This window comes from Macaca nemestrina, chromosome 1 (genome assembly GCF_043159975.1).
Source record: "Macaca nemestrina isolate mMacNem1 chromosome 1, mMacNem.hap1, whole genome shotgun sequence".
Taxonomy (NCBI): Eukaryota; Metazoa; Chordata; class Mammalia; order Primates; family Cercopithecidae; genus Macaca; species Macaca nemestrina.
In genome coordinates, this window is record NC_092125.1 from 111,288,119 (window position 1) to 111,310,090 (window position 21,972).

General features: G+C 45.2%; 2 protein-coding genes and 1 long non-coding RNA gene across 5 annotated transcripts; 1 reads left to right on the top strand and 2 right to left on the bottom strand.

Annotated features, from left to right (window-relative positions):
• Window positions 1-8,447: 8,447 nt before the first annotated feature.
• LOC105479015 (BCL9 transcription coactivator) lies at window positions 8,448-21,637 on the bottom strand. 3 transcript variants are annotated; one of them, XM_011736758.3, is made up of 7 exons: window positions 21,505-21,637; window positions 20,424-20,518; window positions 18,786-18,975; window positions 17,489-17,588; window positions 12,357-14,598; window positions 10,896-11,156; window positions 8,448-9,565 (listed from the first exon to the last, which is right to left on the bottom strand). In XM_011736758.3, the coding sequence occupies exons 1-7, from the start codon at window positions 21,555-21,557 to the stop codon at window positions 8,448-8,450; spliced, it is 4,059 nt and encodes a 1,352-aa protein (XP_011735060.1). In that variant the 5' UTR covers window positions 21,558-21,637. The 3 variants fall into 3 exon arrangements, with proteins under 3 accessions (XP_011735060.1, XP_011735059.1, XP_011735058.1); XM_011736757.3 differs by having other exon boundaries at window positions 8,448-9,529; window positions 20,202-20,518; XM_011736756.3 differs by having other exon boundaries at window positions 20,202-20,518.
• LOC139360263 (uncharacterized) lies at window positions 9,286-17,840 on the top strand. The gene is made up of 2 exons (XR_011617543.1): window positions 9,286-9,421; window positions 17,442-17,840. It is a non-coding gene; the product is annotated as an uncharacterized lncRNA (long non-coding RNA).
• LOC139360261 (uncharacterized) lies at window positions 21,598-21,804 on the bottom strand. Its single transcript, XM_071086735.1, has one exon. It carries the CDS (start codon window positions 21,802-21,804, stop codon window positions 21,598-21,600), a length of 207 nt encoding a protein of 68 aa, XP_070942836.1.
• Window positions 21,805-21,972: the final 168 nt, after the last annotated feature.

Here is a 21,972-nt window from a genome sequence, read left to right on the forward strand (position 1 = left end):
CTCTGCTGATCAGATAGTACTGGGGCACCAAACACTTTATTTCTTCTTCTGAGGTATGTGTAAACTGTGATAAAACAAGATAAAACGATGAGGGCAGTTAGGGAACTCAAAACCTCATCTCATTGGTCTTGATTGATGGACCAGGGCATTTAGCTTGGGAAAAAGAAAATTAGGAGGGAAGTAATAACTGTTTTCAACTATCTGAAGGGCTGGGATGAGAAAGAAGGACTGCTGTTACTCTGTGTTTACTCCTACAGTCAGAATTGGGACGAATGGGCAAAAAGCTAAAAGAAGCCTGATTCATTAGGCAGCAGAATTTTCTAAATATTAGTGCTAATGACGTTCAGTAGAATGACCTCCCATTATCGGATGGCTCAAGTGGAGGTGCTGGCCACCTGTCAGGGATACTGTAGGGCAGTAGGGTGGCCCCTTCCAACACGATTCTACCTTTCTTTCAGCCTCTCAGTCTCAAAATCACCACATCATGTTTGATTTCTGCCTCTTCTCCAGTATCTCCATGATTGCCCCCATTATCCAACGAAGTCTTGGGGGTTCTTCCTTCACAGCTGCCTTTGCTTCACCCTTTACTCTCCATTGCATCGCCAGGAACCTCACCTCCTCAACCCCAGAATACGTGTATGCTTCCAGTCAGCTCTTCCAGCCTGTCCTTGCTTCAATCCATCCTGCTTGCCCCGGCCAGACTCATTTGATAAAATACTTAGTATGTAAGTCTCTAAGACCAAAGAGTGGGTCCTAGTTGCTTCCCATATCAAGATGAAATTCCTTTTCTTGGCTTTTGGGGCTATTCATTCTTCCTTCCCTTTTCAGTTTCACATTCTATTATGCACATGATCAATTTTGTTTAAGCTGTTCCCTTCACTGTCATCTGGCCTGCTTTTCTTTATCCGTCCATTCCCACTGCCATTTCCTCATTCCTGTTGTCCCCTGTGTGTCCTCCACCCCCAGCCTCAATTTGGGTCCACCTCATGTACCACAACCAGCATGAAATCTCTCCTGGCCACCCAAGCTCATACAGATCCTTCTTCCCTCTCACTTATTTAACAGCTATTTACTGATCTTTGATAGAGTGCAGGCACTGTGCCAGATGCTGGTGAACAAATGATGAGCAAGAAAAATTTGGTTCCTGACTTCACACAGTGGGCAAGATAAAATACATAATTGCTATGACGGATACAAACGGGGTTGTGATACAAAATGATGGGGGGGGTGTGTATGTGTGTTGGGGATAGGTAGGTATTTGACAGGGTACTCAGAGAAGACCTCTCTGAGGAGATGACAAATAAGCTGAGACACCTGAGGGGCATGGAGAAGCCAGCCATTGGGAAAGCCTGGAGTCAAGTATGCCAGTCCAAGGAACTGGCGTGGGTAAGGTCCTGCGGCAAGAAGGCCTTGGCACTTTGGAGATACTGAAATTAGCATGGTTCGGCTGGAACATAGTGGGTGGCGCGAGAAGGGCATGAAGCGAAACTGGAGAGGCACTGGGGCCTGGCAGGCCTGCCAAAAATCTTGGGTTTCATACTAATTACATTAGGAAGCCATGAAAGGTTCTTAAGGAAGAAAGTGGTATGATTCATACTTTTTTTTTTAAGACAGAGTCTCACTCTGGCTCACTGCAGCCTCCGCCTCCTGGGTTCAAGCAATTCTCCTGCCTCAGCCTCCTGAGTAGCTGGGACTACCGGTGCGTGCCACCACACCTGGCTGAGTTTTGTATTTTTAGTAGGGACAGGGTTTCACCGTGTTGGCCAGGATGGTCTCAATATCTTGACCGCGTGATCCACCCGCCTCGGCCTCCCAAAATGCAGGGATTATAGACATGAGCCACAGCGCCCAGCCAATTCATACTTTTTAAGGTTACTTTGTTTATATCGTGGAGAATAGACTGAAGAGCTAGAGTGGAAACCCTGGTTAAAAAAGAAAAAAAAAAACACACGTACTAAATGAGGTGAAAGATAGTAACTTCCTCCAGAGTGATGAAAAAAAGTGCATGGATTTAAGGTATGTTTTGGAAATTGGCATGAAAGGATTTGCTGATGGTTTTACGTGAGGAGTAAAGAATTAGGAATGATTCCCAGGTGTCTGACATGAAAACTAGGGGATGGACATGTCATTTACTGTGATGGGGAAGTGGGATATGGAGATAAGATTTGAGAGAAATTCAGAGGTTAAGTTTAAGACATGTTAAGTTTCAGGTGCCTGTCAGATAATTTCTCTCCTGGGCCTGGTTCATGCTTTGTATGGAAGTGGTCCTTGTATTTCCTCATTGGTATTATCACACTTTTAAATAATGATGATTTTATTTTAAAGGCCTTGCAGGTACCGAGCATAACAGGAATAAAGAAAATTCTAGGGCTTCTCCAGCCTCATTGACAAGGAGAAAACAAACTACTCTTCATTGCAATGTTGATATTTCAAAACTGGCATTTAATTATTTACACACTTTCACATATTAAAGGTACATATACACGTGTATAAGTAAATCTGTATGTGTATATGTGTGTATAAAAGTTTTCAATAGCTCGACTACTCACAGCTATCCTAGAGAACTTTACCAAAGCCCAGGAGACCTTCTGCAGTTTGGAGAATAAAATAAATCACAGTAATCCACCATCCCCTGTAATCAAATACATTTTGACTGAACCCAATAACAATGACTCAGTTTCTAGCAAGGTGCCAGGCCCAGCCCTTGTCTTCATCTGACGTTGAGAACCGAGCAGCCAGAAGCCAGTACTCCAGAGCCCATAAAGCACCGTCAAAAGCGTGGCCTTAGATCACAGATTGATTCATGGGGATGGGCAGGAGTCTCCAGGGAAAACAGCTCACGGGGTAGCTGTTGAGCTTCTATGTGGGAAGTGAGGAAAATGAAAGCTCCTGGAAGCTTGGTAAAGATAAGAAACAAACATGAGCTCCCGGGGTCTTTAATAAAGAGAACTTTGGCTGTAGAAAACAAACAAACAGAAAAAAATTATTGAAAACTTAAATTCACCCTCAACACTAATTAATTGGACACTTGGATATAACTGAGATTTGTAAGCTGTTTCTGCCCTTGACCCTGTCTCCAGCCTCTGGAGAACGAAAGAGCGTGGCTAGCACAGAACTGCGGGTCAGCCCCTCAGGACGGGGGTTGCTGGTCTAGGTGCAGCTGGTGAGGTATGAGAAACCCAACCACCTAGAACCGCACAGCAACACGCCCCGCCGGCCCCAGTGAAGACATGCAGTTTCCTAGGGCTGGGTTTCTTTATCCTGTTCTTTGGAACCCCAGGGTACCCACATAATTGTTTGGGGACGCTAAGCGGGTATTTGCAAGAGAAATCTGAGTTCTTTCGTGTTTGGTGAAATAACTGAATTTTCCCATGCTTTATGTGTGAGGAAATAATTTCCGTTTCCTCTCTTTATTTTCTCTTTCTATCATCATACATATACTCACCGCCTTCCTCTGACAGTATTGATTACCAAGCACAATTAAGCACTGAGACAGAAAGTTAACAGCTGACGTGGGGTCACCTATAGGCAGAAAATAGATTCGTGTCTGTTTAACAGTAAGAAGCCATGTTAGATAGAGACAACTTCTATTACAATCCTCATAGCATACCTTCCTTTTAACATTATTTTTATGATTTAGCTCCCTCCAATAGGAAATGTTTGGCCACCCACTGGTTTTGTGCTTTATACACTTATTGCTTTAAACGTGTTACTAAAATCTTACCACCAAATTAGGACTCCATGACTTTTCTTAAATATAAGGGTTTGTGACTTTGAAAAAAATTACAGGTCTGAGTTAGAGAAAAGAAAGTGGCAGTGAGGCTCAAGTTGTCTAAACAGCATGGGAAATATGATACAATTTAATGTTATTTAAAGCAAAAGAGATGAGTCTAAGGATTTTGTAGAATAAGCAAATTTTTGCAAGTGGTCTTCCTGTGGTTCTCTCACCCGGCGCCCAGCCTATCTTCCACATCCCAGCCAATCTGATTACCTGATCCCTTGCTTAAAACTTCAACGTCCAAACTCTTTAGTGGGCCACACTGGGCTCTCCGTGACCCACTCTCTCTCTAGGCTTATTTTATTATTATTATTATTATTTTTTTTTTGAGACAGAGTCTCACTCTGTTGCCCAGGCTGCGGTGCAGTGACACAATCTCGGCTCACTGCAAGCGCTGCCTCCTGGGTTCTGGCCATTCTCCTACCTCAGCCTCCTGAGTAGCTGGGACTATAGGCGCCTGCCACCACACCTGGCTAATTTTTTGTATTTTTAGTAGAGACGGGGTTTCACCGTGTTAGCCAGGATGGTCTCGATCTCCTGACCTCGTGACCCGCCCGCCTCGGCCTCCCAAAGTGCTGGGATTACAGGTGTGAGCCACCGCGCCCGGCCTAGGCTTATTTCTTACTTCTTTACTTCTTCCTCCCTTAAAGAGGCCATCCCATCAGTAGGCCCTTGCTGTTCCCATTTCCTCTGCTTCAATGCTCACCACCATCCTCCAGGACTGCTCTCTCCTTTAAGAGTCAGTTCAGAAAATCACCTTTCCTTTGAGCATTCATTGAATTTTCCTTTCTGGCCCATTGCATCCTGTCCATACCTTCACTGTAGCAGTCACTGTTATCGCAATTACTGGTTTACACACCTGTTTCCACATCCCAGCCTTTGCACAGTTCTTGATACACAGTAAGTGCCCTATAAATATTTGCTAAATAAATGATTCCTTGGGTTAAAATGCAACTTCCCTCTCCTTTCAGCACCTTGAAATTACTCAGAAAAGGAAAAGGAAATGACTGAAGTGTAGACAGTTTAAGCGGAACACAGCAAGTATCCTGGCCACCTGTTCAGTAGCAAGAATAAATATGGAGACTGGGGTCGCAGCACCTCTGTGGAGCTGTTGTGATTTCTGTTTATAACAGCCTGGCTAAGCAATCTGTGGGACCCAGGGCAAAATGGAAATGTGGAGCCCCTATTCAATAATGAAGAACTCCAAACAGTGACGGTGGAGCATTAAAGCAAGCTGGGTCCTGTCCAACTGCACAGGTGGCACATCCATGAGGCTGGCCCTGATGACCACAGTTGCGTTGTGATGATAACATCAAGAAATATAGAGCACAGGGAGGCTGCGAGAGATGTTGGATCCATTTTTTAAGGAGTAGCTTTAAATATGTAAAATTATTTTCAATTTATTTTCTCATGCCGCCTCCTTCATAAGACTCCTATAATTATGTCTCTTTTCATTTATAAGTGTAGAATCTTTTCTAAAGAAAATTATTTTATTTTACATTGTTTCAGGGAAAATGCCACATACTTCTAGTTAGTCCTTAAGAAAAAATGCTATGAGTCACACACACTCCACCACTTATCCTGAAGTGAACAAGTCACTACTGCATTTTCTCCATTCAGTCCCAAAATTCAGGAGAGGAAGGATAGAAGATTGGCTGGGCTTTCACAGGAATGTGTTAATATGAAACATCTTCATCACTCTTTCACTGATTTTTTTAAAATCTTGCATCAGTTCTCCATGCAGTAGCATCCAGTCTAAATGTAATTTTATTTTGTAACAATCTTAGTAAATGAGAAATTGTTGTATTTAGACCCTAAATTTGGCTTGTCAGAGATGATCGTGATGAAATGGCATGTGCTGATTTAAAAAGTGAAGGAAGATGTATGGTGGGGTATTTTTAAAAACCAGGTGGGGAAGTTGCTCTGCACTGCCGCAAGTTCTCCAGCAGGGGGCTGTGAGAGGAGTGCCACACATCCAGCTGCCCACAGCAGCCAGACCCACCGGTCTCTTGCTAGCCCTCTAAGTGGGTACCTGCTCTGCTTTGTGGGTACCTTTTATGCCTCGACTCCCTGTCTGTGAGAGTAACAACAGGACCACACACCATTAGTGACTGCAACACTTGGGTACAGCAAGGAGGGGAGCGCCCCAAGAAGCCAGACCAGTGGGCAAATGCCAGGTAGGGCCCTTCCTTCAGGTTCTCATCTTGTGCTGCCCATGCTTGGCTGTCAGTCTGTTCTCATCTATAGACTTTAAAGCCAGAGAACCCAGAAACATGGCTAAGTTTGTGAAACAAAATCTTCATTTTACTATCCTAATTTCTCTACAACATGAAAGTTTCACTACCCAGCACCAACACAATACACCAGATTGAATCAGAATTCTTAAACTTGTGAGCTCCGTTTTCTCATCTGCAAACGAGATTATTACCACTCACGTCATAGAGCCCCTTAAAAATCAGCAAGATGAAGTGCGCGGAGACGACTGGTAGAGTAGGCACTCAAATGTTCATCTCCACGTTTTCTGTTGTCTGGGACACTTGCATTACTGGGAAGACAGGGCTGCTGAAAAGGAAGAGAAAATGGCTCTCCAAAACAATTGTCGGAGAGAAAAGCTCAGACTGTGAAACACCAGCAGAGCCCAATTTGTACAAGTTTGTCTGCAGATGACTCTGCACCTGCCGCTCCTCGCTTAGATTCTCTCACCTAAGAACAAACACGCACACAGACGCCCACTCGCTGAGCTAAAAACACCTACAACTATTCAAAAGAAATACACACACCAGAACAGAATTAACTGCACAGAAGCACAACAGCGAGTCCATTAGACACATAACTTGCAGGATACACACTGATCTGCTGAAGATGTGTGTGGTGGGAACTGAACTGTGCACACAGACTGAGCAGGGTTAGCAGAGGTGATGGAGATGGGGGGAGGTGGGGAGCCAGAAAGGACCACGGAAACCCACGGACTGTGGAAACCCATAAGTTGCAGGTATGGTAATAATATTCTACCTTAACAAGACCCAGGGACATCTCATAGTTTATTCAAATAACTAAACATACAACCTTTGGCCTTCTTAATTACTTCATACCACTAAACTGGCTCTCACAAACATTCCTAATGAAGACCATTAATTGCCCTGGAGGTAAAGTTCAGCAATGGGACCAGGGTTACTCTTCTGCTTATAACTAGGATTTCATGACTTGAGATAGGAACAGTACAGAATAAACCTATATGAGTAGTTATTCCTTAACAGCATGGAATATGCTTTGAGAAGGTACTTTTATTTACTTTCCCTAACCATCACCTTATTGATCAACTCCAATACAAAGAGTTTACGCCTCTGGGTCACATGGCAACCGGTATGCCTAGTACTAAACAATCAGGAATCCAAATGAACAAAAAAGGCAGTTCAATTTTGTAAGAAACAATATATTTTATTTTTCTGACACCACAGCTCTGGCGAGTGGTTTTGTACCAAATTTAATGGAGGTTACACAGAACGTCTTACGCATGGGAGGGGGAGGAAAGGGAAGGAACCACAAAATTGAAAACCAACAGAAACAAAATCCTGGATAGCTTTTAGCATCTGTTCCACTCCCACATTAATAAAATTCACTTGGGAATTCCTAATAAAAGGAGAACAGAAAACAAGGTGGGCAGGGAAGGGTATGATGGGGTAGAGAAAGACTTAGGGGAAGAAAAGACCAGAGAGCATCCCAAGGACAGACCTCTCCCTCCCAGAGCCAGGAGGACGCTCGGCACGGAAGGCGAGGCTTTGCTAGATTTATTTCCCCAAAATAACACTGTGTATTGCAGCTGCCAAAGGGAAAGAGAGAGGGAAGCAGAGGGTCACCAGCGGGGGGCACAAGGGAAGGAAACACTTAACTGAGACAGAGCAAAATGGGAGAGAGAAAACGAGAAAAATGTGCCAGTGGGTTGGTATATCGGGAGACAGACAGTGCTGAAGAGCACTTGAACTGAAAAACAAATGTCCTAAGAGTCATTATTTTTTCAAAAGAAAAATCTCCCCCCTCCCCCCACCCCTCGCTGAACTTAGTTCCTTTTTTTGTGCTTTTCATTAATACTCTGCTCTGAGGTCGCTGTTTGGTTTTTCTATACACTGGAGTTGAAAGAAAATAGTCCAAAGGTCTGAAGATGGATTCTCCACCTAAAGTAAACAGCCCAGCATTCCTGTTCTCCTCTTGCCCCAAAGACTAAAGTCTCTGCTAAAATCCCTTTTACAATATAGTACAGTACACACAAAAAAAATAAAGCCCAAATCAAAAAACAAAAACAGAAAAGAATCCTGGGAGAAGCCAGTCCAAAGGACGTAAACATACAGAGAACGGTGCAACACATGACCGATGGCAATTCTCAAAGCACAGCTACAGATTCCCAAAAGTAGGTGCCATCATGGATACCCAAGTCCACAAAAATAATTTTTAAAAAATAAATCTTAAAAAAAACACACCTGTTGATTAAATGAATAATTTGTTTTCAGGTAAATCCATACATTCTCAAGTTCCCCCCTCCCCCAAAGCAGCCCTCGGGTCTCTGTTCTCCTATTGCATGACCAATAGTAAGTACTCCTGGAACTCCCTCAAAGCAGCTCTCAGGACCTGGAATCTCATCTTGACAAGGATCGGCACATCCAATCTTAGCAGCTTAAAACATCATGTTTCCTGGGTTGCCAGGTCCTTGGCTAAATCCACCCATGCCCACGTCAGCAGCCATGCCCCGGGGCCTCATCTGCGGAGGGATCATGATGTTCTGTTGGGGTCCCATCATGCCCTGCATGGACATCATCATGCCTGGAGAGCCCACAGGCCCAGGGTGGGTGTAGAGCCCGGCAGGCCCCCGATCCTTGCCAGGAATCATGCCCACGGCAGCGGCTGGATTGCTCATCAGGGTGGGCTGGCCGGGCATTGTAGATTGTGCTGGTGACATCATCCGATGGTGAGGTCCCATCATGCCTTGTTGGAGAAAGGCTGGTGGTCTCATGGGGTTGTGGCCTGGCATGGATGGAGCTGTACCAAGAGGGATGTCCGGAGTTCCCACTGGCCCTGGACCTCCCATGCCAGGTAATGCTAGTCCCATTCTGGGGGCTTGTTCGCCCATCATCCCCTGCATGTGTGAAAACCCAGGTCCAGGACCCTGGGGCTGTTTACGGCCTGGAACTTCCCCTCGAGGGAAATATTGCAGCGTCTGGCTGGGCTTCTCAGATGGAATAATGCGGGACAGATCAAACTCAGGAATTCCGGTAGCTCCAGGTCGGATGACCTCCTGCAGATCTGGGTCTGTAAACACTGAAGGCATGCTGTTCCCCAGGACAGTGAAGGAGTCAGGACCCCCAGGGCCTCCAGGCTTGCAAAGTGCTGCATCTGCTGAACTTTGGGGCAGGTTGCCGGGACGGCCAAGGGGGCCTTCTCCTGGGAAACCCATCCCTCCTGGGAAGCTGCCCTGCCCCCCACTGGGGCCATTGTGAGGGAATGGAACCTGCTGTGGGGGAGACTGTACTGGAGGGAAGCCCTGGGGGAAGCCCATCCGTCCTTGAGGTACCATCGGTGGCTCCTGGGACCCATGCCCCATGATAGGATTGTGTGACATCAAGCCAGGCCCCATTGGGACCCCATGAGGAGGTATGTTGGGTCCCATGGCATTTGGAGAGGGCATCTGATTGGAGTGAGAAAGTGGCTGGGTCATTCCCATTGGGCTGAGGGTTGGCATCGGAACCACGGGGTTTGGACCTGAAATTCGAGGATTCTGTGTATTAATGCCCATTCCTAGAAAAATAAAGATATCAAAGGAATCAACTTAACCAAAAATCAACTCAGAAAAACTATAATAAATTAACAAAAAAATTATTGTGCATCCAATGCGCATAGTACAATGCTGGGAAAACATACAACACACAATCCCCGCCATCAATAAGATCATAATACATCTGGGGACATACAAACCAAGAGCTCTACAGGACAATATATTATTGAGTCTTAAACTGTATGATTTAAGAGTGTGTAGAAGATAGCAAGGGAGAAATTCTCATGTGTGAAAAGTTATAAATTAGCACATAAATGAGTTTCGTCTTCCTCATTGGAGACATTTAACACAGAAGAAAACAATTTGCCTGAATGACTCAAGTACGGTCCTTTTGGCGAAATCAGTACTACAATCCCAGTGATCAGGAATCATAACAAACTATCAACAGGTCATTTTCCAATTGGCATTTGGCATTATTTTATAGTGCCTTATAGAGAAAGCATTTAAAACTCGAGATTACATGACATGTTCAAGAAATAACTTTTAATAGAAAAGGAAAGTAACATATTCTAATACAGTCCCTGGGACACTGAAGTATTTGGTCTCTCTGTGGAATTACCACCGAGTGTGGTATGAGGCTTATGCTCCTCCTGGTACATGTACTAACCTGGTTAATTAGAGTTACTGATAAATCCATAGCATTCATAACAATCAGAATAGAACTGGAACCAGAAACTCATGGCTGAAAACTCATGGTCTCTTTGCTGATCGCTTTCACCATCCTGATCATTTTCTGTTAGTCAGGTGGCAGGGGTCGAGGTGAGGGGTGGGTATAAGGAATGAAGGTGTACCGAATGTGTAGGGAAGGGAAGGATTTTATTATCTCCCTAGTCCTAAAAAAAAGAAAAAAAAAAAAAAAAAAGCTTCTCTAGGAAATAGGAGCTTTCCATTGTCTGAAATCCTGTGGCTGCTTGTGGTTTGAGGCTGCTCTTCCAGAAAAAAGTACTTGAGAACTAAAGACTTTCCAATCAGCCTGTTAGAAACTGCTCTCTCTATTGCTACATGAGGACCCAAAGAGAAAAAAACAAAAACAAACCCTCAAAACCATCCAGGTACACAGAAGCATCAGAACTATAAAGAAACCTGCTTTCTTACAAATAAGGAATCAAGCTAATAAGAAATTATCTTCCTCTAGTCAAGACACTTTCATTCTACTGAAACTACCTTAGATGGAAGATTTTTTCTACTTGTTGAACTTCCACCTATTCAGGTGTACAGCCATTGAGAAAACGCTTGAAGAGGTTTCCCTTTGGTCTAGCACTCACTCCACAACCTGCCTTTCTGATTTCTTACCTGGCATATTATTCATTGATGGCAAGTTGGGAGAACGAGCTGGAGGGGAGTCGTCATCTGAGCTGGCCACAGTCTTGATGGCATCATGGTATAACGGGGTGGAACTGGGCATTGCAAACTTGGACATTCGAGACATCATAATAGAGAGTGGGTTCTGGGAAAGGGTTGGCTCTGGAGGCATGGTATAAGGTGTACTAGAGGGAAGACTTCCAGGGATATTCACAGAGGCAGGCTGGCTGGCTGTAGGAGGTGGGGGGCCACCTAAAAGGAAGCAAAATACAACAAAACGGGCAGGGAATTAGATTCCTTTTGAAGGGTATTGGGCCCTATGATTATGAACTAGCAAGGCCAGGAATGAAACAGATGAACAGGACAGTGTTATTAGACCCCAGACACAAATCATCAATCTTCTAGTCAAGCTCTGTGTGAGTGCAGAGGGAGACCGCGGCGTGATATGGAGGTGACATGACGGATCAGCAGATGTGAAGACAAACACACCAGTATGTGTTAGAAATATTAGTTCAAGCTTAGGGAAAATATGGTTTACAGACAACCATTTCACTGAATAGAATGTGAAATTAGTGGATCTCTTTCCCTTGCCAATCAGTTTAGAATTCGACTCAGGTATTAGTATGCCATGAAGCCAGACTAGTGATATAGCCCCAGGTACTAACGACATCACCCTACACGCATTCTTGATTAATTTCCACAACCAAGATGTTTGAACCAAAAAGGTCCGAGGGGGCTGTTCCACTGTACTGCTTCAGTGAACTGCTACTCCACGGAGAGACACTTTAGCTTGGTAGGATAAATCTTCTGTCTTGCTCTGATTCTAGTCTTTCTCAGGTGGAGACAGCGCCAACCTAGTATTTACACCTTGGCGCTACTTCCACTGACCACCTCAAGTCCCACTCACAAAACCATCATCATCAGCAAGAATCTCTCCCAGGAAGAAAATCCTCCTAAATTGTAGCTGATGTGTGAAAACTGTGGTCTACTAAGGAGAAGGTTTTGGTAACTGTTTCTGTGGTCAACAGGTATTTACAAGAACCACACAAGTCTTACAGCAGCTTCCCCTGTCTGTTTAGGATTATACCCAGAATCTCGATTCAAGGGCAGCCGCTTGCAGTGGGTCCAGTATTTAATGAAGCCACATTCATCCACTGTTAAGACATTTTATTGCATCTGTTCATTGTGCGAATGTAAATTATTCTGTGAACCCAATACATAATCCCCATTTCCCCTCTTAACAGTCCCTCTGATACACATATTTTTTGCTGAGATTGGGCACTTCTGCATAACCCCATGGAAACACTGATTATGCACCTTGCCACAAATACGGCCATTTCAACAAAGACTGCCAGAGGTGTACTCAAGACACCAGTTTTCTTAAAGTAACTGTATCAGGCTCTAGCAGTCTCCAGCTACAAGGTGCAACTGTGAGGATGCAAGCATACTGACCTGACTCTACATTTCCCAGCATGGCTGGGGAGGCCATGGTGAGCGGTGCTTTATGGTTTGGAGGGATCCCAGGACTCTGAAGGGGAGGTTTTGGAGAAGAGGTCCATCCAGGTGATGGGGCAGGAAGTGATGGAGACTTGAGGTGGACAGGTGAAGCAGCAGCAGACCCCAAAACAGGGGGGGACTTAATGGAAGCAGCAGCAGCTGGGCCCGCCAGCATGCCTGCCAGCTGCGATGGAGTCTGGGGCGACTTGAGGTTCCCCGAGGGCGAGCCCAGCATTGGTGACTGGACTTGGTGCATCGTGGGAGACTTCAGAGGGTTAATGCCTGGGGAATGCACCTGGCTGCCTGCCACAGATATATCCAGGGGCTTCCGCCCCAGGCCGCGCTGAACTGGAGGAGCTGTGTTGAGGCTGGTGGGGTTACTGGAAGGGTTGAGAGGTAGTGGTGGCATATGACTGAGCCGGCTGTTAGTCCTTTGGTCGGGCCCAACTGGTTCTCTGAGATTCCGCAAGCCACTGTTGCTGCCTGGACCCTGAGACATGGGAAGGAATGGTCTGGGACCCATGCCATACTCCTGCTGGGGGTGCTCACCAAATGGCAGTGGCACCATCTTCTGCTGAGCAGGCAGCATGTCTGAGCCACCTGGGCGTAATTTCAGCATCTCCTCAGGGCCCGCCCCAGCCTCTCTCATCTTCTGAGGTATCATCTGAGAGTTGGATCCCATGTTGACATTTAGATTGACATCTCCCTTCATCCCACTAGGAACCATCCCAAACTCAAGTTCCCGACCAGGGCCCATCTGTGGTGGCATTCCTTTTGGAAAGTCACCCCTAGAAGGACTCAGAGGGCCCTCAACTGGTATTCGAGGGAAAATGGGGTTATTCCCAGGCTCCATGTGGCGCTGGGAGCCTGGAATCATCCTGTTCATCTCCATGCTGGGCCTGATGCCTTCCATGGCCATCCCTGGGGGGAGACCCAGCTGTTTCTCTGCCAGCTGCTGCTGAAACATCTCTTCAGACAATCCTTGGGGGTTTGGGAAGCGTTCCCCTCGGCCGGGACCGCTGAAGACGCCCTGGCCAGGAGGAAAATTTCGACCATCTGGGATTTTTGGCACATCATCTGGCCAACTGACTCCAGAAAGACCTGGTCTAGATGCAGGGTTGGGGACATTTGGCCCTTCCATTTCAGAGTTTATCATGCCTGCAAATCCAGGGAGGCGCATCTGGCTCCCTGGCATGTTAGGGTGGGGAGCCATGCCCCTCGGGGGCAGAGAATGTGGCATGTTGATACCATCAGAAAATGGCTCTGCACCCCCAGGTGCCCAGCCTTCACTAGGGGTCATCTGGTATGGAGGGGGGGGCCCTCGGACCACTCCCCGAGGCCCGTGCTGATGGACCATCATATCCTGGAGGGAACATTGCTGGACAACCACTTGTTCCTGCTTCCTCCTCTTCTCTTCATAAAACTCCTGCTGCAGTTTCAGCCACGCTATCTGCTCGGGAGTCATATGGTCGAGGTGGTCGGGTCCTATGGTCCCAGACTGCGAGTTCATAGAAGGTGGAACCATTTCATCTGGAGAAAAGGGCACATCTCTATGTCCTTGAGGGCCAAATGGAGCTCCCACGTCTGTCCGGGGCCCAGGTCCCTTACCTAGGCTTTGGGATTGGGCCATCATGGCCTGTATTGGCCCTTCTGGTTTTTTCTGAGGCCCATCTAATACCCCAGGATTCTGCTGGGGTCCCCCACTTTGTGCTCCTGTGAATTCTTTCTCATCAGGAAAAAGCATGCGCTGGATATCTCTGAGAGTTTGTAAGGAGCGCTCCCGGTGCTCCAGCTGCTCCTGAGATAGGCCATCGGGATTCTCTCCCAGTGTGGGGGGCTCACCACTGGACACTGGTGGAGGCGGAGGGGCTTTGGGATCTGCTGAAGAGCTATTGCTCCCCTGGGAGACGGGGGTCACTGCCCGATTGTTGGGCGTTGAGTTGGGCCCAGTACCATCTGGGGGCAGTGGAGTGGAGCTGGCAGGACTTCCTACAGAAGGAATCAGTTTGTTTTCTACCCCAGGACTCTCCCGGTCCAGGGGACGTGGGGGTGCGGCAGGCTTGGGTGCTGGTGCCGGAATGGGTGGAGTTGGCTGCAGTCTGGTATTCTGGGAAGAATTCTGGTCCTGGTTGGCTGGAGCTGGGGGCTGTTGTGGGAGAGGTTTCGGATCATTCCGAAGGGCAGATATCTGTGTGTTCTGAAGACAAACAAATATTTTAAAAATCACTGGTAAACTGAACAGAAGGGCAATTAAAAGAGCAAGATATGTTATAAAGGAATTGTACCCAGTCACATAAATCTAACTGACACTGGCTATAGAAAGTGCTCATGTACAACCCTCTTTTGGGCAAGGATTTCTTTTTTTTTTTTTCAAACTTACTGTCAAATGGCATCCTCTTTCCCGTGCTGAAGATTAGATTTCAATAACTTTAAAAGTATGCCAGGGGAGAGCCACTCTGCCAAAGTGAATACATTTCAGTATCTATTTTGAGGAACAGGTTTGATATCACATGTCTACTATGTGTTTCTGATTCAGAGAGAGATTAGTTTCTTGGTATGTGGGAGGCTGTACCTAACACCTTTTTCTTTTCCCTGAAAGTATAACTGGGTATGTAGACTTCTCGTTGTCAATCAAAAGGCCTGATGTTGCCATCTGAAAGAGAAAGCGTAAGTCACTTGCAGCTCTGTACTCTACCAGCCGAGGAAGCGGGTAAGGCTGCTCCATTTCAACGTCTCCTCTGGCAGGGTGACTACTGAGGCGCTCCCCTCCTGGAGTTTCCAGGGGGTCTGACATCTCCGGTTTCTGTTTTTGGTTTGTGATCACTGATTCCATATTTGATAAGAATTTGTACATTAACTGTAGTGAGATAATCTGCAGACAGGAAGCTTCTGTGGAGAAATCTGAGGCTATCTAGCTTATGGTGTCTCTTGAACTGTTCTTTCTAGTAGACAGTAGACTGCCCTTTTATAACATGCTGGATGATTGCCTTATTATTATTTATTAAGTACCAATGCTATATAAGTCCAGGGTAGAAACACACTCACCTACAATAGCTGACATGGACACCTTGAATGTTTGGAAGAGGGATGTATATGTTCTGGGTCTAAACCAATAGCACTGCTGAAATGTAAGAGGGCACTGACAAATAGAAGGGCTTGATCTACAAACTCTGTCTCAGAGACCTTTCACCAAAGGCCTTTCTCCAGACCCTTTTTTCATGTTCATTTGCTCCTACTTGTTCACTTAATCCAGTCCATATTTCCAAACCCTTCAGGCTCTTACCTCCTCACCTACTCTCTGGAATGTTTACCTGTGTGCAAATATGCAAACAAATAATTATGTGTACCTCTGCAATTTGTGTTATATATACACGAAAACATATCTTTGAGTACTTATATTCTGTGAATACATACATAAATGTTGGATTTGGAGGTATCCATGCACTTCTGTCTGTAGGTATCGAGTTGTGTGAGTAAGATCGGCTGACTCTTATATGATTCTGTACAGTCAAAAGTATATTTCATGTCCACAACTACTAACTGGAGTGTAGAGGTCACCTTGATTTTCCTTCTAGTGCCATTTTAAGTTTGGTTTTGTTAGTCAGGTTTTGTTTGTTGTGGGTGGGTAGTGATTTCATATAAGGAAACCATGACAGCAGAAAACATTTAGATGGGGAACAATGGATTATTCCCAATTCCTTCCTTAACTCCTTTCCTGATTTTAGTACCAGAGAAGGTGTAGGTATAGTATTAATATTAAGAACTACCATTAAGTCAATAAAAGGTTGGTTTCAGCTGCACTGTACCGTATTCATTCCAGGACAATACGCATTTTAAATATAATGGTATGCATCTTCTACCCTTGAGTAGTCAAGATGCATGGGGAATGTGAAATTCCTTTTCTAAGTTTAGGAAGGCCTAAGCTCTGCTTATGTCTACAAAGATGGAGACTTTCCTGATACACAAAATAGGAAAGATGCCACCTATTTTATCTTGAATTGTCACTTTGATCATTTATTGTCAATTAACTTTTCCCATGTTTAAGACTCATCCCAAGGGCCAGGCGTGGTGGCTCACGCCTGTAATCCCAGCACTTTTGGAGGCCGAGGCAGGCAGATCCCAACGTCAGGAGATCAAGACCACCCTGGCTAACACGTTGAAACCCCATCTCTACTAAAAAATACAAAAAATTAGCCAGGCGTGGTGGCGGGCACCTGTAGTCCCAGCTACTTGGGAGGCTGAGGCAGGAAAATGGCGTGAACCTGGGAGGCAGAGCTTGCAGTGAGCCAAGATGGCGCCACTGCATTCCGTCCTGGGTGACACAGCAAGACTCCATCTCAAAAAAAAAAAAAAAAAAAAAAAGACTCATCCCAGTATTAGATTTCATGCTCCCTGAAAGCAGGGACTGTGTCTTGAACCTCTTAGTATCTCCCATAGCATTCGGTGCAATGGCTTGATGATGCCAGATACAAGAAATATCTTTTGGTTCAATTTGATAAACTACATCCACTGTATGCTTTTTCTAATGGAGTTTATAGCAGGTGCTTAAGATCCAGATAGAAAACAGACTAACATTTATTACAATTTTACAAATATCAAGCAATTAAAAGCCTTCAATGGTCTTATCACTTTGAAATAAATATGAATCACTTTGAAAGTTGATGAGGCTCTGATTATGATATTGTCATCATGTACTCCAGAAGTTGTAGTTGCTGCTTTTTTTCTGTTCTTTGTTATTCAACTAGCTCAAGAGTGTTATTTTTAAAAAACCTGCTCTGTACACACGGTCTGAATTTAGATTTTCCCAGAGACGATTACATGAAGGAAACCCAAAGATATCTTTGTAGGTCCTCTTTTAGTTTGCATCTTCTTCCCCCTAGCAATTCATCAATCTACTATCTTTCTCGTAGAAGACGCTAGTATAGTATGATATGCCTAATGCCCCACAATGTCAGAATTAGGTTAAATGCCAAGAACACAGCTCATACCATCAAGACTACCTTCCTATCAATTAAATTCACCACCTCCTTTCCTTTGCAGTCACTGTGGAATCATTAAACCATTACTCGGTTTCTGAAACAACATACCAGAGGGGCTGTGCTTCTCTCTGTCTTGCTGTTAGAAACGTTCTGGATGTGGAAAGAGACGATAGTTTCAACCTGGCCCTTCAAAACAGCTTCTGCAGCTCTGCAAAGACGGAAGAGACAGCACACACTAGAAATTGTTTCTATTTCACTAACTGTAATTCCAAAGCACTTTAACCCCACAATAAACTTGTAAGGGAGAAGAAGGAATATAAAGAACCACCACAAATGTTGAAGAAGAAATCAAGACAAACATGCTTCATTATTTATGTTTACCACTTACCATCAAAATTCTAAAATTAAAAGATAGCCATCTGCAAATCCCAAAAGAGGCATTAAAAAACAAAGACCAAGATTTTCTCCGGAAACCAATCCACTGTGGTAGGCGTTTTATAGAGAATCTGAGTTCAAAATCCCAACCCAAGAAGGTGGAAGATAAGATCGTACAATACCTAGTGACAGTTTAAGGCTGTTAAGATTCACTTTTTATCTTAAGTGAAAAACAAGTCAGAAAACCATATGTAGGGTACAATCACAGTTCTGATAAATAAAAATTGATTCATCCATCCACTAGAAATTTATATATAAAAATGTTTACAGTAGTTATCTCTGCAAATTCCAGAGATACTAATTTTTAGTTATACTTTCTAATTTTTCTAGAATGGACATTTATTACTTGTGTTGTTTAGAAAATAACAACAGGTAGGTTGCAGAAAAGTGTGTATTGTGCAATCAATTTCTTCTCTAAAAGGAGGTATATATGGCCAGGTGCGGTGGCTCATGCCTGTAATCCCAGCATTTTGCGAGGCTGAGGCAGGCAGATCACCTGAGGCTAGGAGTTCAAGACCAGCCTGGCCAACATGGTGAAACCCCATCTCTACTAAAAAATACACAAAATTAGCTGGGCGTGGTGATGGGTTCCTGTAATCCCAGCTAATCAGGAGGCTGAGGCAGAAGAATTGCTTGATCCCAGGAAGTGGAGGTTGAGGAAGTGGAGGTTGCAGTGAGCTGAGATCGCCACTGCACTCCAGCCTAGGCAACAGAGACAGACACCATCTCAAAAAAACAAAAAGAGGTATATAAGTATATCTGTACATGCATGAAAAATTTCTGAAAGGGAAGCAAAGGATATATTATCAGTGGTTGCCTCTGGGGGAGTTTGGGTTGGGGAGGTTTTATGTTTTATCTCTTTCTGTACTGTTAACTTTAGGTGATAATAAAAGATCAATCTGCAATGGGAATAAGAACTTAGGTCCCCAGACAAGCCCTGCCCAACAGCAAGACACAGCCATCAACTTACTTATTGGCCATCTCAGTAGAAAACACATACACCACTTTGGCTGGAGTCTTCTGAGCAGGTGTGGGCTCTGGGGCAGTAGTTTGGCCATGGGAGGGGGTGGAAGACCTGGGGGCTGTAGCATTTGATGGGGTCATCGAGTGTGGTGTGTGCTGGGAATCCTGGGACTTTATGTGGTCAGCAGAATTACATTCTAAAAGAATAAAATGACTCGTCATAGAAAGAATACAATTTCCTTTCTTCTGCTAGCATTTATAGCATCACAACACAAACCAACCTTGAGAATTTCAAGGAAGTACCACCTTGCTAAGAGGAAACCTCTTCTACTCATAAAATTTCAAATACTCTTCTCTCTCAAATGACTAATCATAGAGCAGTCTTCCCCCACTTCCTTACCTATTACACCTCCTTCATATATTAGCGTAAATGTCCCTTCTTCCTGGTAACCTTTTTGAAACCTCCTAGACTTAACTGGGGATGGATCTCGCAGCCCTCTAACTTCTCTTATTTCAGCATTTATCATCTTTTACTGTAACTGTCTAATAATCAGGTTTCTACGTGCATGCAAATCTTTGAGGACAACAGCTCTATCTATCTTGCTGACCATGGCCCCCCAGCATAGTGCTAGCACTTATAGCAGGCCTGCCAAAACACTTGAGGGAGGAGCGGAGGAAGGGAGGAGAAACAATCACCCAGGTTTTCATTTCTAATTTGGGTTGGAAAATCATACTTCCATTCCTTGAATACTAACTTCATGTTCTGGCCTACAGTTAAGACTTTTGGTCTTATACTAGGAGGCAAAAAGCCTAAAACCACAGCTGTTGGTCCCATACCCTTCTTGGCTCACCCCATTTTGGTACTCGCCAAATCTCTACACATCTGGTAGCCACTCATTCCTGCTACACTAAAATCAGCTGTAACAAATCTGGACTATTGCCAGGGCCATAAAGGCTTCCTCTTGTGTCTGCGAGTCTGGCAAAATGGCAACTAGAGAATACAAGCCCCAAGCCTTGGAGGATTGCTCTGATGGAGAAGAGAAGGGATACCAGAAACACTGCCCCAGTGGGGGCCGCTGGCACAGACAAACTAGAGTGACTGGCTTGAAACTAAAGTACAAACAGCACGGAGGCCAGAAACATGTGTACAAACAGGGTTAGGCCTGTGAAACATCCTACCATAACCCCTAAATCATTGCATCCTTAAGGGCAAGAACTCCTCAACTAGGAGGTTCCAAACAATTCTTCAGCTAGTAACAAACTGAGAAGAAATAGTTCCATCATAAACTGTGAGAACTCCTGCATCTGATACCTACTCTCCCCACTTGTCTGATACTAGGCTCTCTGGCCTCTGTCGAATGTCAGAGGCTTTCCCTCAGGAACACCTACTTCCCTCTGAGTCTCAAAGATCTTATAGACATACCTTTAATGTCAGAGTCATCGTTTGGAGTCCCAGGATCTCTCTGATCAAAGGAGTCGGCGGAAATACTTCGCTCCCTTTTCCCCTTGCCCTTGGCACCATTTCCAGCCCCATTCTTCAGCCCCATGCTCCCACCTGGGCCAGGGAGTGCTTTAGGGGTATGGCCCCCACTCTTGGAGTCACAGGGGGATGGCTGGGATTGGCTGGCTGAGCCCCCCTGTTTACCCTGATTGGAGAATTTGGAATCCAGCTGGGGGTTTCCAGATGGGGACATCACTGTAGGGGGACGGACCATCACCTCCTGCTTTGACTTAGGGCTACTAAAAGAAACAAATAACAAAGGAAGATCAGACACCAGACACAACTGGTCAGCACAAATTAGGGAGAAGCAGTTTCTATTGGGGGTCAAGGAAACCCTTAGGACTAAAATAACCACCCCATGATTCACCTCAGCCATTTGCTTGCTCCCACCACCCCGATCCCATCTCAGAGCTATCAGTAGAGAGGAGGATCAAGCAGAGTGGCCAGCCAGGTTTCAGGAACCCTAGAGTCACATGGGGACCCATCTCCAGGACTTCTGTCAATAAAGGACAACGGTTTCTATGTACATAGAGAAGTGACTCTTACACTAAGACTAGCTCAGAGTAAACAAACAGGCATCGTTAAGATCAAAATACTACCCAGCCCCAGGCTGACGACAAGAACAGCTGTAGGAGAGCCTCACTTCCCTGATGGAAAATGCAAGCAGGTCCCAAAGAGCACGGGAGCTGGTGATTGTCAGGTTAGGGAAATCCTCCAGGATACTAATCCCTCCCAACAAGCAGTATTCCACCAAAGCAGATAAACCAACCGCTGCCCTCAGGGAGTGAGGACAAAATTCTTTTAGAGTAACAGTTTAAGTACTGGGAAACAGAGGAAAAAGCGTCACGGTGGGAGTCTGGGGAATAATGTTTTAGTTCTAAGGCGTCAGGCCTCCTCACCATTCCAGGCCTCAGTTTCCCTGTTTGCCAACTTGGGCAGATTGTACTGGTTGGTCTCTATGGTCCTTTTGTTTGTGCTTTGGCAGGGAGGTGGGTGGAGAGGTCAGGGAATGATGAACAGAAGAATAACAAAGGAAAACTCTAACATAATCTTTGATTACACTGTATCCTGCTTACTCTTATATTACTATTTACTAGTCTATTTTCTCTTCCTTTCTCATTTGGGTTTCATTTACTTCTAATTCAACATACTGTTTCACCAATGAGTGTTCACGGTGTGACTATGGCATCCCCAAGGGGCTGCAGGAAGAGGCCCTAGCCCTTACCTCTGTGTGTTTCCTGATGGAGAGTTCCTCACTTTAGGGTTACTGGAATGCATTGATTGAAATCCTGAGCTTGCAGTCACAAACGGGACAGGCTCACCGAGTTCCTCTCGGGTTACAGCAGAAACAGCTGCTGGAGGCAGTGGCACTGGCCCACTGCTTGCTGGGTGCGTTCCTTAGCGCTGGCTGCCTGTACGCCTTTTTCCTCTTTGTTTTTCTCTGCTGTGGAAGTGGGTCCTTTCCCCTTGCAGCTCCAGCATTCTCTGGGTGCGTACCTCCTGCTGCCAAAGGAAAATCTCGCATCTCCAGGGCACACTACAGGAAAAGGCCACCCAAAAAAAGTTGGGAGCAAAAACAGAGACATAAAACACCCTTACGATCGGATCAAGGTGAAAGCACTAGCCAACTCAGCAAAGCAGCTAGACCATGCCTCCACTTCCAGCAGGGTGAAAGGAAAGGGTGATGCTCCCA

Coding starts and splice junctions, on each gene's coding strand:
- LOC139360261 (XM_071086735.1), bottom strand. CDS start 21,804: ATGCGAGATTTTCCTTTGGCAGCAGGAGGTACGCACCCAGAGAATGCT.
- LOC105479015 (XM_011736756.3), bottom strand. CDS start 21,557: ATGCATTCCAGTAACCCTAAAGTGAGGAACTCTCCATCAGGAAACACA. Junction 17,589..18,785: donor TCTACTGAGATGGCCAATAA/GTAAGTTGATGG, acceptor CCGTCTTTGCAG/AGCTGCAGAAGCTGTTTTGA. Junction 14,599..17,488: donor AGAGAAGCACAGCCCCTCTG/GTATGTTGTTTC, acceptor GTTTGTCTTCAG/AACACACAGATATCTGCCCT.